Genomic DNA, 15,110 nt, shown 5'->3' with positions numbered 1-15,110 from the left:
GACAAAGATTGAACCCTTTGGCAGCTTGTTGTCCTGGGTCGTGGGGGTGCTTCCCGGGATTTGACTGTAAATGTCCAAGGAAAGCGTTTGAGTGCCCCCACTTGCGACCTTGGCCTTGTGTTCCATGGTCATGGGAAGGCCCTCCAGGGTTTGATTGGAAATGTCCCCTGGGTTGCGGGGGTTACTGCCCTGTCCTTGTTTGGGGCTCCCATGCCACTTTTTTCCTGGTTCCCTGTTTTGTAATTTGGTTCCTTGTCTTGTCTGTTGGTTCCCTGGTTGTTCTTTTCTGGGCAGTTACCCCTTTTCCCACAAGTGACAGTGGGACTCGTCGGTCTGGGTCGTGGGGGTGGTTCCTGGTGTTGTGAATGTCCCCTGGGAAGCATTTCCCCCACTGGTGACCTTGGCCTCGTTTTCCACAGTCGTGGGAGTGCTGCCCCAGAGTTTGATTGTGAAAGTCCTCTGGGGTAGCGGGGGTAGCTGTCCTGGGTTTATTTTTTCCTCCTCCCTCAGTTGCTCCAGAGTTTGATTGTGAATGTCCTCTGGGGTGGTGAGGGGAGGGGGTTGTTGTCCTAGATCCATTTGTTTCCTGGTTTTGTTTGTTTCCTCTTGGGTTTTAGTTCCGTCCCATGTGTAGCCCAGTCTTAGTTTCCCTGGTTCCCAGACCAAGCCAGTCTTTAGTTTTCCTGTTTCCCAGAACAGTCTGAGTTTTGTATTGCCCTGGTTCCCTGACCAGCATTATGGTTGTTTTCCTGGATTCCAAGAACAGCCCTAGTTTTTGTCTCATGGTTCCCACACCAGTCCTAGTCTTATGTTTTCAGACCAGTCCTGGTTCCCTGACCAGCTCTGTTTATATCTCCTGGTTTCTAGACCAGCCCCTGGTTTTGTTTTCCTGGTTCCCAAACCTGCACTCTATCTTCCTAGTTACTAGTCCTTGTCTGTATTTCCTGTTTTCCCATTGAACTCGTTTGCTCCCTATGTGGGTCCCCTCCTGTGGCATTAGCTCCTGTCCCTATTGATTCTTAGTTCCCGAGTTTTCTGTCCCTGTTTGGTCTCTAGCCCCATTTTCTGTCTTAGTCTGGTCCCTGTGTGTATAGTCTCACATAATGCTCCCTTGTCCCCACATGAGGTTCCCATGCCTTATGTTCCACGTCAGCTTTGTTTTCTGTTCTCCTCGTCAGGCTCCACTACTCCTCCCCTAAGTGGGGTTAGTTCAGTTCAGTTTTGTTCCTCTCCCCTGAGGGGAGCTTGTCCCTTCCAGTTGGACCTCGTCGGCCTCCATACATCATTTCCTGTCTCTGCCTCAGGCCCTGGAGGGTCGCACGGCAACTGTCCCCATCGTGGACCCTGGAGGGTCATGAGGCTTCAGCTCCTTCGTGGACCCTGGAGGGTTGCACGGCAATGTCTACGTTGTGGGCCCTGGAGGGTCATTGGGATCCTGTTCCCCCCATGGACCTTGGAGGGTCGCACGGCAACGTCTCCGTCGTGGGCCCTGGAGGGTCGTTGGGATCCTGTCCCCCCCGTGGACCTTGGAGGCTCGCACGGCAACATCTCTGTCATGGGCCCTGAAGGGTAATGGGGCTCCTGTTCTTCCGTGGACTCTGGTGGGTCACATGGCACCTTCTCCGTCGTGGGCTCGAGGGGGAGTCGCATGGTTCCCGCCCGTCTTCGTCTCCCGCTGGGCCTTTGAGTCACCCGGGCATCGCCCTTGGGGGGGGGGGGGGGGGGGGGGGGGGGGGGGGGTGCTGTTGTGGGTTGCCCCTGGTCTGCTGGTTTCTGTCTGTTTTTATGTTTTCAGGTGAAGCTGAGGTGGAGTTGCTGGGTAGTGGCTGGATGCATCCTCTGTGTGCGACGTCAGGGCTCCGCTCCCAGCTGTCATGTTGCACGTTGGCCCCGCCCCTATCCATCAAGACAGCACATGGGATTGACAGAGCGGCGTCCCACAGCTGATCTGCATCGTTACTGAGTGGGTGCTCACAGCTGATGATCATCACCATCCCACACTTAACCCCAATCCTATCATGGGTTTAGGGCCAGATTCTTCACTGCTAGGCCTTTCAGACATGGCCAAGTGGGAGGAGGCCCCTGGGGAAGTCCCAGGACACAGTAGCGAGATTATATTTCCCAGCTGGGTCATTCAATGTCAAGTCAACCAATGGTCCCCACATGACCCCCTCAGAAAAAAAAAAAAAAAAAATCACTGTTGTTCCCCTACCTGGAAAACAGAATTTCCTCACATTTTAATGATGTAGCTTTAATACATCATCAAAATCGCAGCATTTTCTTTCTTTCATTCTTACAACCCCAATTCCAATGAAATTGGGATGTTGTGTAAAATGTAAATAAAAACAGAATACAATGATTTGGAAATCCTCTTCAACCTATATTCAAATGAATACACCACAAAGACAAGATATTTAATGTTCAAACTGATAAACTTTGTTGTTTTTGTGCAAATATTTGCTCATTTTGAAATGGATACCTGCAACACATTTCAAAAAAGTTGGGACGGGGCAACAAAAGACTGGAAAAGTTGATGAATGCTCAAAGAACACCTAATTGGAAACAGGTCAGTGTCATGATTGGGTATAAAAGGAGCATCCCCAAACGGCTCAGCCATTCACAAGCAAAGATGGGGTGAGGATCACCACTTTGTGAACAACTGCATGAAAAAATACTTTTAGAACAATGTTTCTCAATGTTCAATTTAGGGATTCCATCCTCTACAGTCCATATTATAATCAGAAGATTCAGAGAATCTGGAGAACTTTCTACACGTAAGCGGCAAGGCCGAAAGCCAACACTGAATACCTGTGACCTTCAATCTCTTTGGCAGCACTGCATTAAAAACCGACATTATCTTGTAAAGGATCTTACCGCGTGGGGTCAGGAACACTTGAAAAAACCAGTGTCAGTTAACACAGTTTGTCGCTACAAGTGCAAGTTAAATCTCTACCATGCAAAGCGAAAGCCAGACATCAACAACATCCAGAAACGCCGCCACCTTCCCTGGGCCCGAGCTCATTTGAAATGAACAGACACAAAGTGGAAAAGTGTGGTGTGGTCTTATGAATCCAATTGTTTTTGTAAATCATGGACGTTGTGTTCTCCAGACAAGAGGAAAAAGACCATCCAGATTGTTTTCAGTGCAAAGTTCAAAAGCCAGCATCTGTGATGGTATGGGGGTGTGTTAGTGCCCATGGAATGGGCAACTTACACATCTGTGATGGCACCAACAATTCTGAAAGGTACATCCAGATTTTGAAGCAACACATGCTGCCATCCAAGCAACGTCTTTTCAAGGAGGTCCCTGCTTATTTCAGCAACAAAATGCCATGCCACTTTCTGCATGTGTTACAACAGCGTGGCTTCGTAGTAAAAGAGTGTGGGTACTAGACCTGTCGCCCATTGAAAATGTGTGGCACATTATGAAATGCAAAATACGACAACGGAGACCCCAGACTGTTGTACATCAAGAAAAAATGGAAAAGAATTCCACCTGCAAAGCTTCAACAGTTAGTGTCCTCAGTTCCCAGACGCTTATTGCGTGTTGTTAGAAGGAAAAGTGATGTAACACAGCGGTAAACATACCACTGTCCCAGCTTTTTTGAAACGTCTTGCAGGCATCCATTTCAAAATGAGCAAATATTTGCACAAAAACAATAAAGTTTATCAGTTTGAACATTAAATATCTTATTAAATCTCTCTCTCTCTCTCTCTCTCTCTCTCTCTCTCTCTCTCTCTCTATATATATATATATATTAAATATAAAATTAAAATATATTATTATATTAAAACAAGAAGGAGCCAGACCGATTTTACAGACCATAACATTTCATGTGTAATGAAGCATAAGGTACATACCTGCAAGTAGGTGTTTTCATTTTATTTTGTACTTAGGGCCATTAACATGCATAAAATCCTAATTTTCATGCTGCTGTTTACCAACTGCCCACTTATTATTTGACATCTTTGCCTTCTAGAAAACATAGGACACTTGTCAAGTCATGTTTGTAGGTTTGACAATAAAAGTCCAATTCGGCAACAATTTCCCCTAAAAGGTCATCCAGCGTTTTTTTTCCATCACGAAACATTATGCAAATGGAGCATAAGGAAAAGTGAGGATAGATGGCTCTGACAGACATTACTTCATTCTCCCAGAACTGCCCTGTAGAACTTGTTAGAAAGCTCCACTGACATCACAGAGGAGCTGCACTTCATGGCTGGAAACCCCTCACATGTATAATGCGATTGGTCAAAGAAGAGGAAATATCTTTCATGTGTAATGGGCAAGAAACTTCCTGTTCATGCACAGTCTGTGGAGAATGCAACACACGCTTCATTATACGGCCGTGTTAGTTCATCATGACATCACTCCACTGCAAAGTCATCATTCTTGTTCCTGTGTTCCTCATGAGTCATGAGCCCTGAACCATACTGTAATACATTAAACTCTCAGTTTATGGTATTAAAATGAAATTGCAATGGTTAAGGGCAGGTAAACCTTTCCAACGATGTGATAAATAGTGCACCACATCGTGGGCCGCCCCCGAAGTAGATTTTGGAAACTAGATCCTTTCTGTGTTTTGTTGGAATGAAACAGATATTCACCTTTGATTCTCTGCATTTTGCTAAGTTGCTCTGTCATACATTCAAAAATAAGTATATTGAATTTCTGATCAGTAACTGATTTGTAGCATCATCTCGAGTAAAGGTCATTTTAAGGAAAAACGATCAGTTGGATCAAATAGAAATTTGTGGTCTGTGAGTAATTTAGTAACTCTGCTCTTTGGCCTCAGTGGTATCTGAGATCTGATTAGTGGGTGAACTTTGTTGTTTTTGAGCTTATAGTACTGTTGTTGGTGTGCTGGCTTTTTAAAAATACAGTTTTGCATTCAATTTTATTTGATTTATGATGGTTATTCAATGGTTTTGTGCTTCATAGAAGCTTTTTGGAATTTATAAGGGCTTATAAACAATTACTTTTTGCTTTGGTTGTTGTCCCGTGTGTTGGTATTGTTTCCACTGATGTGTGTCTGTGAACAAGACAAGTCAAACATGGGGATGAATTTCCTTCACATTTGGTGGGAATGCTACTTCCATAGATACGTATGTAAGGGTTGTTAGATTTCAGGGTAGTTTGATCAAAGGTCAAGTCCAAGGAGTACATGGTCTGAAAAACACCTTTTCTTTTGTATCTCAACAAACAAGAAGATTAGATGAATCAAATCGGTGATTAGATTTTGATATAGTTTGGTGAAAGCTCAAGGTCAAGGAAAACATGATAAAAATTGGGTTAAGATTTATATTTGTGTATTAATATATTTATCTATATTCATTGGGTTTAGATTTATATTTGTTTTAAGTCTATGCTCATTTCATTGAATCTTTGAGCTAATTCTATAAACTTTTTGTTTTTCTTCAACTGTACAGGTGCTGAGAAAGGGCACAACACCAGCAAATGCAGGACAAATATATATATATATATACGAGGTCTGTTAGAAAAGTATCCGACTGAAAAGCAACCGACAGCCGTCTGAAATCCACCTGAAAGCCGTCCTGTGAGACCAACACGGAGGTGGTTTTGTGCTGCGTCATGAACGGCTCCGTGGCGCGTCCCTCCGCTGCTTTTCTTTCCATGAAAAAAACTCCTGTAACAGCGGAATGTGCCGAAAAGGTGCTGATGTCCACGCCTTCTGCCTTTTTGTGAAAGTCAGACGACGTCCCGGATCAACAAAGCCTTCACGTTGGAAATGATCTGGTTGTTTCAGCGGGGTTTGAGCCTGTCGATCGGCGATCGGTGCGTGGCGCGCTCTCAGCAGTTGTGGTTGGTCTTTAAACCATCTGGATCACTCCTTAATCTGTGTAATCCCCATGAAATCGTCCCTGAAAGCCATATTAATTTTCGAACGGTGTCCACCTGGAGGTCTCTCACAGTTTCAGGAAAAAAATTGATGCAGCAAAGCTCCAAATCCTTCAGACACTTATTTGCAATAAAAAACGACGAGAGGGGTGGACCAGTGCTCACACAAAGCCTGCTCACAGGTGAATGATGCAACCGACAGGCGTGAAAAAACTCACGCATGCGCATGAAGGTTCAAGCTTGGCTGATGCAATCACACATGATTCAAATCCATATGGTTTTTGAAAAAAATAAAAAGGTCGGATACTTTTCTAACAGACCTCATATATATATATATATATATATATATATATATATATATATATATATATATATATATATATATATATATATATATATACATATATATATATATATATATATATATATATATATATATATATATGTATATATATATATATATATATATATATATATATATATATATATATATATACATATATATATATATATATATATATATATATATATATATATATATATATATATATATATATATATATATATATATATAAAATACCTGCATCATTTCAACAAGACATTGCAGCAAAATGTCTTGCAAATTAAAAAAAAAATGCTTGGAAACATAGAGAACACATATACAGTACAACTCGCCTAAACCAGCATTGTATGAACTGGATACTTGCAGTCACTGGACAAAAGCAAAAGTCCCAATGTTTTTGTACAGTTTTCCATGTAATAAACACCGTATATACTAGATTTTGTATAACAGATTTGAATTTCCTTCACATCTGGTGGGAATGCTACTTCCATAGATATGTAAGGGTTATTAGATTTCAGGGTAGTTTGATCAAAGGTCAAGTACAAGGAGTACATGGTCTGAAAAACATCTTTTCTTGTCTATCTCAACAAACAAGAAGATTAGATGAATCAAATCGGTGATTACATTTTGATATAATTTGGTGAAAGCTCAAGATCAAGGAAAACATGCTAAAAATTGATTAATATTATTGTTAAGATTTATATTTGTGTATTAATATATTTATCTATTTTCATTGGGTTTAGATTTCTATTTGTTTTAAGTCTATGCTCATTTCATTGAATCTTTGAGCTGATTCTATAAACTTTTTGTTTTTCTTCAGTGACTGTACAGGTGCTGAGAAAGGGCACAACACCAGCAAATGCAGAAAAAAAATAAAATAAATATATATATATATATATATATATATATATATATATATATATATATATATATATATATATATATAATACCTGCATCATTTCAAGAAGAAGTTGCAGCAAAAATGTCTTGCAATTAAAAAAAAATGCTTGGACACATAGAGAACACATATACTGTACAACTCGCCTAAACCAGCATTGTATGAACTGGATATTCGCAGTCACTGGACAAAAGCAACAGTCCCAATGTTTTTGTATGGTTTTCCATGTAATACGCACCATATATACTGGATTTTGTAGATTTTCACTCACAGTGGACAAAATGTCCCATCCCACAATATATTTCCATTAGAAACCCCCCCAGATTGTTCAGGCCTCCTGACTGTAACTAATCCATTATGTACATGTAAAACATTTTGTCTGTTTAATAAATGTAGTTGATTTTGTCCTTTTTAAACAGAATGCTGATTTCAATTATAACAGACAAAAGTCCCTGGTCCACCTGAATCGTTTATATGTGAGTTTTACTGTATAACTAACAGAACATGGAATAATTTAATTTGACTACATGTCTCCTGCTAATTCAGACAACACACCAAAACACACACTTTGCAAAGCCACACAACACAATGGAAGTCCTCACAACACAAAAAAGAGTATTTTTACCTAGAACACTTGAGCTTACATGTAAGTCACTGTTGAATGGACTGTAAATAAAATAATAAGTCATGAAAATATCACAAGCTTAAGAGTAAAATCAGCAAAAACTTAAATAAATAAACTTATTCAACTCTTCTGATAAGGTAGAGCTAAAGATAACGGTAGAAAAAGTGCTGCAGTGCACTGAACGACTGGTGGTTGAAAGCCATGAACAAACATTGTCAGGTGCTGCTGACATGGCTGCAGTGCGATCGCTATCCAGCACAGCGTGCATCTGGACGGCTGCTGTAATGTCCAGCTGGGACAGCTGACTTGTGTACTTGCAATTTAGCTGGAGGACAGATGTGTTGCTATCAACAACATGAACAACATTGAAGCAATGCACAGGTGGGCGGGCTCTCATACTCTCATCAGTTCCAGCTGACAGCAGCTCAGTGCACGTGACGTGTTAATTTGAAAACACAGAGAACGCAGGCAGGACAAGTATATAAATAAATACTACAATAACTACATACATGATTACATAACAAATACATAAAATAAATAATCACAGATCAAAGGAACAGAGAGTGACACTTTGTTCTGCGAGCTGATTGAAAAGGTGGGCATGTCGCGGTGAGCAGCTGCTGTTGTCATATGTGGAGTCACAGCTGGAGAACACGTACGGTGTTATGACGGACTTCACCTTACAGCACTCCACTGTGAGACGCGTGCATTGGCATGCTGTCCTCACGTGGAAATACATAAAAACACATATCGCCTTTGCAATGGGCTGGAGCAACCGTGCACTGAAAAAGTCAAACATCAGTGCACTTCATTCAAAGTATTTATTTACATTGGTCTAATGGAAAATTGTGGTTTCCAGATTAAATCTTCTGGAATCACTTTACCAAATCATAAATATACATTGTGAAAATCTAAATAAATTATCTGTAACAAATTACTTCAATTTTTTAAGTTGATCCAAAGTATCATTTTTTTTTCAGTGTGGAGCACACACATCGGCAGGCTGTCCCAAGTAAAAAGGACCATCTGATCATGTGTACACTCAGCTGGCGATCTGAATGTCATGTCACCCATGTGAGCTATGGTCCACATGATGCGGTGTCCTTTGGCACACCGCTTGCTGGACACGCGGGGCCGTCTGGGCACACGGGGCCAACAGGACATGATAAGGATACACTGCTTCATTCATGTCATTTCATGACTGTACGTCTATTACCATGGATCATATACAGAGGAACAGAAGGATCATACATGTATTGTCCGCTCGATGAGGGGATTGAATTAGAAATTGAGGGCTTTTTTTGGTGTGTGTGTGTTTTTTTTTCCCCAGTGACATGATGTGGTGTCACACATTCCAGGTGCTTGCACTGTGCTCGTGTGCGCGCATGAGCGTGCATGAAACCATTGAAGTGTTATGGCCAACCTGGTCTCATGGCAAGTCGTGAATCAGCAGCATGAAATATACATTAATCTATTGGTTCGTGATATTATGACAAAAAGCGCCTCATTTTCGTCATGGCAGCACAAATTCATTCTAATTCATTCTGTGATGGCTGCACGAAATTAAAATTGAAGTGGGGGGGTCGGGGTTGTTTTGGTTAGGGTGGGGGGAAAGGGTAAGATTAGGTTATGGTTAAAGTTAGGGTCGGGGGAGGAGTAAAGGAAGAATAGTGAGTTAAAAAAAAACCCTGTCACGAAAATTTGACTAATTTTGTCACGGGAGCACAAAAAACAAAAAAAAAAAACAAAAAAAAAAACGTGAGACTGGGCTGGTTATGGCCTATATTGGATAGCTGTGGGACTAACTTTAATATTCCCCAGCGTGTAGTTAGCTTGGACTTGAAACACTATGCAGTTATGGAAGGTATTGAATATTCTAGCTGACTTAGGTCTCCATTTCACTTTACTATAATGTGAATTTAATTCCCATGTCATCAATGTACTTTTTAAAAAATTTATGGATTAACAAAAAAAATCTAATAAAGCCCAACCAAAGGTAGAATCAAAGTTTAAAGCTTTGAATGTTTTGAGCCATGTCTGGTGATAATCAGCCAGGAACAGGAGAGCAACAGGACCCTGACCTTGGTATCAGTGTTTACCCACACAGTTGACTCTCAGACAAGCCTGCCGTTTAAACTGCTATCTTTCAGGAGTCATTCAGGTTTTAGGTAGCCATTAAAATCTGAGCCAGTATTAGAATGATCATATATTTTACCTTCTCTTTGCTATTTGCATTTATTTCCTTGCCTGGAAACGTACTTGGAGATTTGGTTTTCCGATGCCCAACTTGCACCGCGGAGCATTTATCTGCTTGTCTGATAGTCACGGCAGAATGTGCAGAAATAGTGAGGGAGCCGGGCTGTGGCTGCTGTCCAGTCTGTGCCAAGCTACAAGGGGATCTCTGTGGCGTCTACACACCGAGATGTTCTACTGGCCTCATGTGCTACCCCAGTCCTGAAGCCGAATTTCCTCTGCAGGAACTCCTGCAGGGTTTAGGACGGTGTGGACAAATACTTGAATTGGAAGTTCCTGCAAGACTGGACCAACAACATGCAAACAGTGAGTTAAGCGGAGAACAAATTACTGAGAGGATGAGAATTTAAGGCTTTCACATATTTAGGACTGTTAAATTTGAATGTCTCCTGGGTCACATTCAGTGATATTAATGTAGAAATTATAGTAGTTATGACAAAATAAATTATTACAGTGACAGCTATTTAATATTTTCTCCCAGCAAAACAACTAATTTATACACTCTACCAGTCAAACCTATTGACAAAGTTGCCCTTTCAATTGAATGGGAAAAGTTTTGACAAGATATATATATATTGTGCATATATAATATCAGAGCTTTTGGCAAAATTCTATTGTACCTGCATTAGTGGTAAATATCTATCAGGTGGAGATATCGCTCCATTTCAAGAGCCTTGAGCACTGGCTGCTGTGGGATACAATGATGAATGATGAAGCTGTTGCTTATAGTCACAGTGTGTGTTTATAAGTGTGTGTATGCATTCATTCATTAATTTTCTATACCCACTTACTCCAATTAAGGGTCATGAGAGGCTGGAGTCTATCTCAGCAGTCATAGAGCATGAGGTGGGGTATATATGTATACCTTGTGTGTTTTATATATATATATATATATATATATATATATATATATATATATATATATATATATATATATATATATATATATATATATATATATATATATATGTGTGTGTGTGTTCCTCAAGCTTGGGTCATCTACCAGAGGCATGGGAGTTTGAGGGTTCAGTACAGTATCTTAGCTGTTCCTAGGATTGCACTCTTCTGGACAGAGACCTCTGATCTTGTGTCTGGAATCTGCTGGAGCCACTCATCCAATTTGGGGGTTACAGCTCCTAGTGCTCCTGTTACCACTGGGACCACTTTGGACTTTACCTTCCACATCTGCTCCAGTTGGTACTTCATCCCTTGGTTCTTCTCTAGTTTCTCATGCTCCTTCTTGCTGATGTCGCTGTCAGCTGGGATTGACACATTGATCACAAATGTGGTTTTCTTTCCTTTGTCAACCATCACTATGTCTGGTGGGTTGGCCAGCAACTGCTTGTCTGTCCCACATGACCATAGCCCCATCATTCTCAACCACCTTTGGTGGCATCTCCCATTGAGACTTGGGAATTCTAATCCGTATGTGGCACAGATGATCCTGTGCACAATTCCCGACACTTGGTTGTGTCTCTCAGTGTATGCTGTTCCAGCTTGCATCTTGCATCCTGCTACTACACTCAACAAAAATATAAACACAACACTTTTGGTTTTGCTCCCATTTTGTATGAGATAAACTCAAAGATCTAAAACTTTTTCCACATACACAATATCACCATTTCCCTCAAATATTGTTCACAAACCAGTCTAAATCTGTGATAGTGAGCACTTCTCCTTTGCTGAGATAATCCATCCCACCTCACAGGTGTGCCATATCAAGATGCTGATTAGACACCATGATTAGTGCACAGGTGTGCCTTAGACTGCCCACAATAAAAGGCCACTCTGAAAGGTGCAGTTTTGTTTTATTGGGGGGGATACCAGTCAGTATCTGGTGTGACCACCATTTGCCTCATGCAGTGCAACACATCTCCTTCGCATAGAGTTGATCAGGTTGTCAATTGTGGCCTGTGGAATGTTGGTCCACTCCTCTTCAGTGGCTGTGCGAAGTTGCTGGATATTGGCAGGAACTGGTACACGCTGTCATATACGCCGGTCCAGAGCATCCCAAACATGCTCGATGGGTGACATGTCCGGTGAGTATGCCGGCCATGCAAGAACTGGGACATTTTCAGCTTCCAAGAATTGTGTACAGATCCTTGCAACATGGGGCCATGCATTATCCTGCTGCAACATGAGGTGATGTTCTTGGATGTATGGCACAACAATGGGCCTCAGGATCTCGTCACGGTATCTCTGTGCATTCAAAATGCCATCAATAAAATGCACCTGTGTTCTTCGTCCATAACAGACGCCTGCCCATACCATAACCCCACCGCCACCATGGGCCACTCGATCCACAACATTGACATCAGAAAACCGCTCACCCACACGACGCCACACACGCTGTCTGTCATCTGCCCTGAACAGTGTGAACCGGGATTCATCCGTGAAGAGAACACCTCTCCAATGTGCCAAACGCCAGCGAATGTGAGCATTTGCCCACTCAAGTTGGTTACGACGACGAACTGGAGTCAGGTCGAGACCCCGATGAGGATGACGAGCATGCAGATGAGCTTCCCTGAGACGGTTTCTGACAGTTTGTGCAGAAATTCTTTGGTTATGCAAACCGATTGTTTCAGCAGCTGTCCGAGTGGCTGGTCTCAGACGATCTTGGAGGTGAACATGCTGGATGTGGAGGTCCTGGGGTGGTGTGGTTACACGTGGTCTGCGGTTGTGAGGCTGGTTGGATGTACTGCCAAATTCTCTGAAACGCCTTTGGAGACGGCTTATGGTAGAGAAATGAACATTCAATACACGAGCAACAGCTCTGGTTGACATTCCTGCTGTCAGCATGCCATTTGCACACTCCCTCAAATCTTGCGACATCTGTGGCATTGTGCTGTGTGATAAAACTGCACCTTTCAGAGTGGCCTTTTATTGTGGGCAGTCTAAGGCACACCTGTGCACTAATCATGGTGTCTAATCAGCATCTTGATATGGCACACCTGTGAGGTGGGATGGATTATCTCAGCAAAGGAGAAGTGCTCACTATCACAGATTTAGACTGGTTTTGAACAATATTTGAGAAAAATGGTGATATTGTGTATGTGGAAAAAGTTTTAGATCTTTGAGTTCATCTCATACAAAATGGGAGCAAAACCAAAAGTGTTGCGTTTATATTTTTGTTTAGTGTATGTACTATGTATTTCAGCTTGTGGATGGCCTACTGGAAAGTGCTTCACTCTCAACTGATCTGCATCCATTTTTGAAGTGGTTACACCACTCTTTTATTTGTGTTATTCCCATGCCATCATCACAAAAAGCCTGTTGAATCTTGGATTTCCTCTTGGGTATCACCAAGCTTTTTACAGAATTTGATGCAATACCTTTGCTGAAGTCATTCCATCGTGTTATAACAAATGAGAATCCAGCAGGTGCTCAGTACACATGTTCACTCTAAGCATGACTGCTCATGACATGGTTACATGCATGAGCACACACACACACACACACACATTTTATATATATATATACATATATATATATATATATATATATATATATATATATATATATATATATATATATATGTTGTGCATTACTGTAAATTTGGATTCATGTAAAAATAAAAACATCCAATTATAATTCATTGTAGGTCATCTGCTCTGTGTAAGTCTGATCCCATCAGATCTCAGAAGCTAAGCAGTGCAGGACCTGGTTAGTACTTGGATGGGAGACCTCTTTAGAACACCAGCGGCTGTGTGTGTTTCTCCAGGTAACACTGGAGTTGCGTCAGGAAGGGCATCCGGCATAAAACTTGTGGCAAATATCAATGCGGATCTGGTTGTATCCGCTGTAGTGACCCCAAACACAAAAAACGGGAGCAGCCGCTTGGACAACAACAGGTCATGGAACAGCTGTCATGACATCAACCCTCAATATAAATATTTTGGCATAGAGTCTATTTAAATATTCTGTATATTTTTATATCAACCATGACATGTAATGATGCAGTAATGAATGTTGTTGTAAGAGGGCTAACGTCGCATAACTGGCTTTGGCCTGTTGATGATAAAACAGCACCAAAAACAAAATGTGGCTTTGAAAGGTAATGCAGATGTAGTGAACAGAATCAAAAGAAATGCTTCAAAAATGTCATTTTTTTTTTATTAAAAAAGCCACAACACCTTAGAAGATGTCTGGATGTGATATAAGCAAACATAATGAATAATAGCCAAATCCTATGGGGACAACCAAATGTCAAACTTTGCTCTCTCCCACATTACAGTTATTAAGGACAAGGGGTCACTATTGATTACTGAAGATGAATGTTGGCAGGCTGCTGCAGAACCACGTGTAAGAGCAAACAGTATTCATCATGTGAACTAGTACACACGCATATCCTTCAAACTTTTCTGGCTCAGTTTTTTTTTTTTTTTTTTTGAGATGTAGCATGTACTTAATTCTCCTTGATGAAGGCTGCTTGACCAAATTTTTGTCATGAAATAAATTATATTCTTCAATAAATTTAAAGTACCAACATTTGTAAAACACTGAATACATTATATAGTAATAATAACTCAATGCTGAAATACCCTATATATATATATATATATATATATATATATATATATATATATATATATATATATATATATATATATATATATATATATATATATATACAGTGAGGAAAATAAGTATTTGAACACCCTGTGATTTTGCAAGTTCTCCCACTTACAAATCATGGAGAGGTCTGAAAGTTTCATCTTAGGTGCATGTCCACTGTGAGAGACATAATCTAAAAAAAAAAAAAAATCCGGAAATCACAATGTATGATTTTTTAATCATACATTAGGTGCTTTGCCCTCTTCAGGTCAGTGGAGTGTCCTTGCCTCAAGTAGAGGAGTTTAAGTATCTCAGGGTCTTGTTCACAAGTGAGGGACGGATGGAGTGTGAGATCAATAGATGGATTGGTGCAGCATCTGCAGTGATGCGGTTGCTGTATCGGACCGTCGTGGTGAAGAGAGAGCTGAGTAGGGGGGCAAAGCTCTCGATGAAATTTGGCTCATGACCGAAAGAACGAGTAGAAGCGAGTACAAGCGGCCGAGATGAGTTTCCTCCACAGGGTGGCTGAGCGCTCCCTTAGAGATAGGGTGAGGAGCTCGGTCACTCGGGAGGAGCT

The 15,110-nt window shown here is 41.1% G+C and overlaps 1 protein-coding gene and 1 long non-coding RNA gene across 2 annotated transcripts in view; one reads left to right on the top strand and one right to left on the bottom strand.

The window, feature by feature from the left end:
- Positions 1 to 2,127: 2,127 nt before the first annotated feature.
- LOC117524906 lies at positions 2,128 to 3,599 on the bottom strand. The gene is made up of 3 exons (XR_004564901.1): positions 3,589 to 3,599; positions 2,428 to 2,434; positions 2,128 to 2,197 (listed from the first exon to the last, which is right to left on the bottom strand). It is a non-coding gene; the product is annotated as an uncharacterized LOC117524906 (long non-coding RNA).
- A 6,306-nt stretch (positions 3,600 to 9,905) lies between these two features.
- LOC117524904 (insulin-like growth factor-binding protein 2-A) overlaps positions 9,906 to 15,110 on the top strand; it is an 82,459-nt gene continuing 77,254 nt past the window's right edge. Inside the window, exon 1 of the mRNA XM_034186726.1 lies at positions 9,906 to 10,285. Coding sequence (XP_034042617.1) covers positions 9,925 to 10,285 — 361 coding nt within the window. The 5' untranslated portion in view covers positions 9,906 to 9,924. The remainder of the gene's footprint in view (positions 10,286 to 15,110) is intronic.

The sequence above is a fragment of the Thalassophryne amazonica genome, chromosome 14 (assembly GCF_902500255.1).
Source record: "Thalassophryne amazonica chromosome 14, fThaAma1.1, whole genome shotgun sequence".
NCBI classification, from domain to species: Eukaryota; Metazoa; Chordata; class Actinopteri; order Batrachoidiformes; family Batrachoididae; genus Thalassophryne; species Thalassophryne amazonica.
This window is presented reverse-complemented; position numbering and strand designations above follow the sequence as displayed.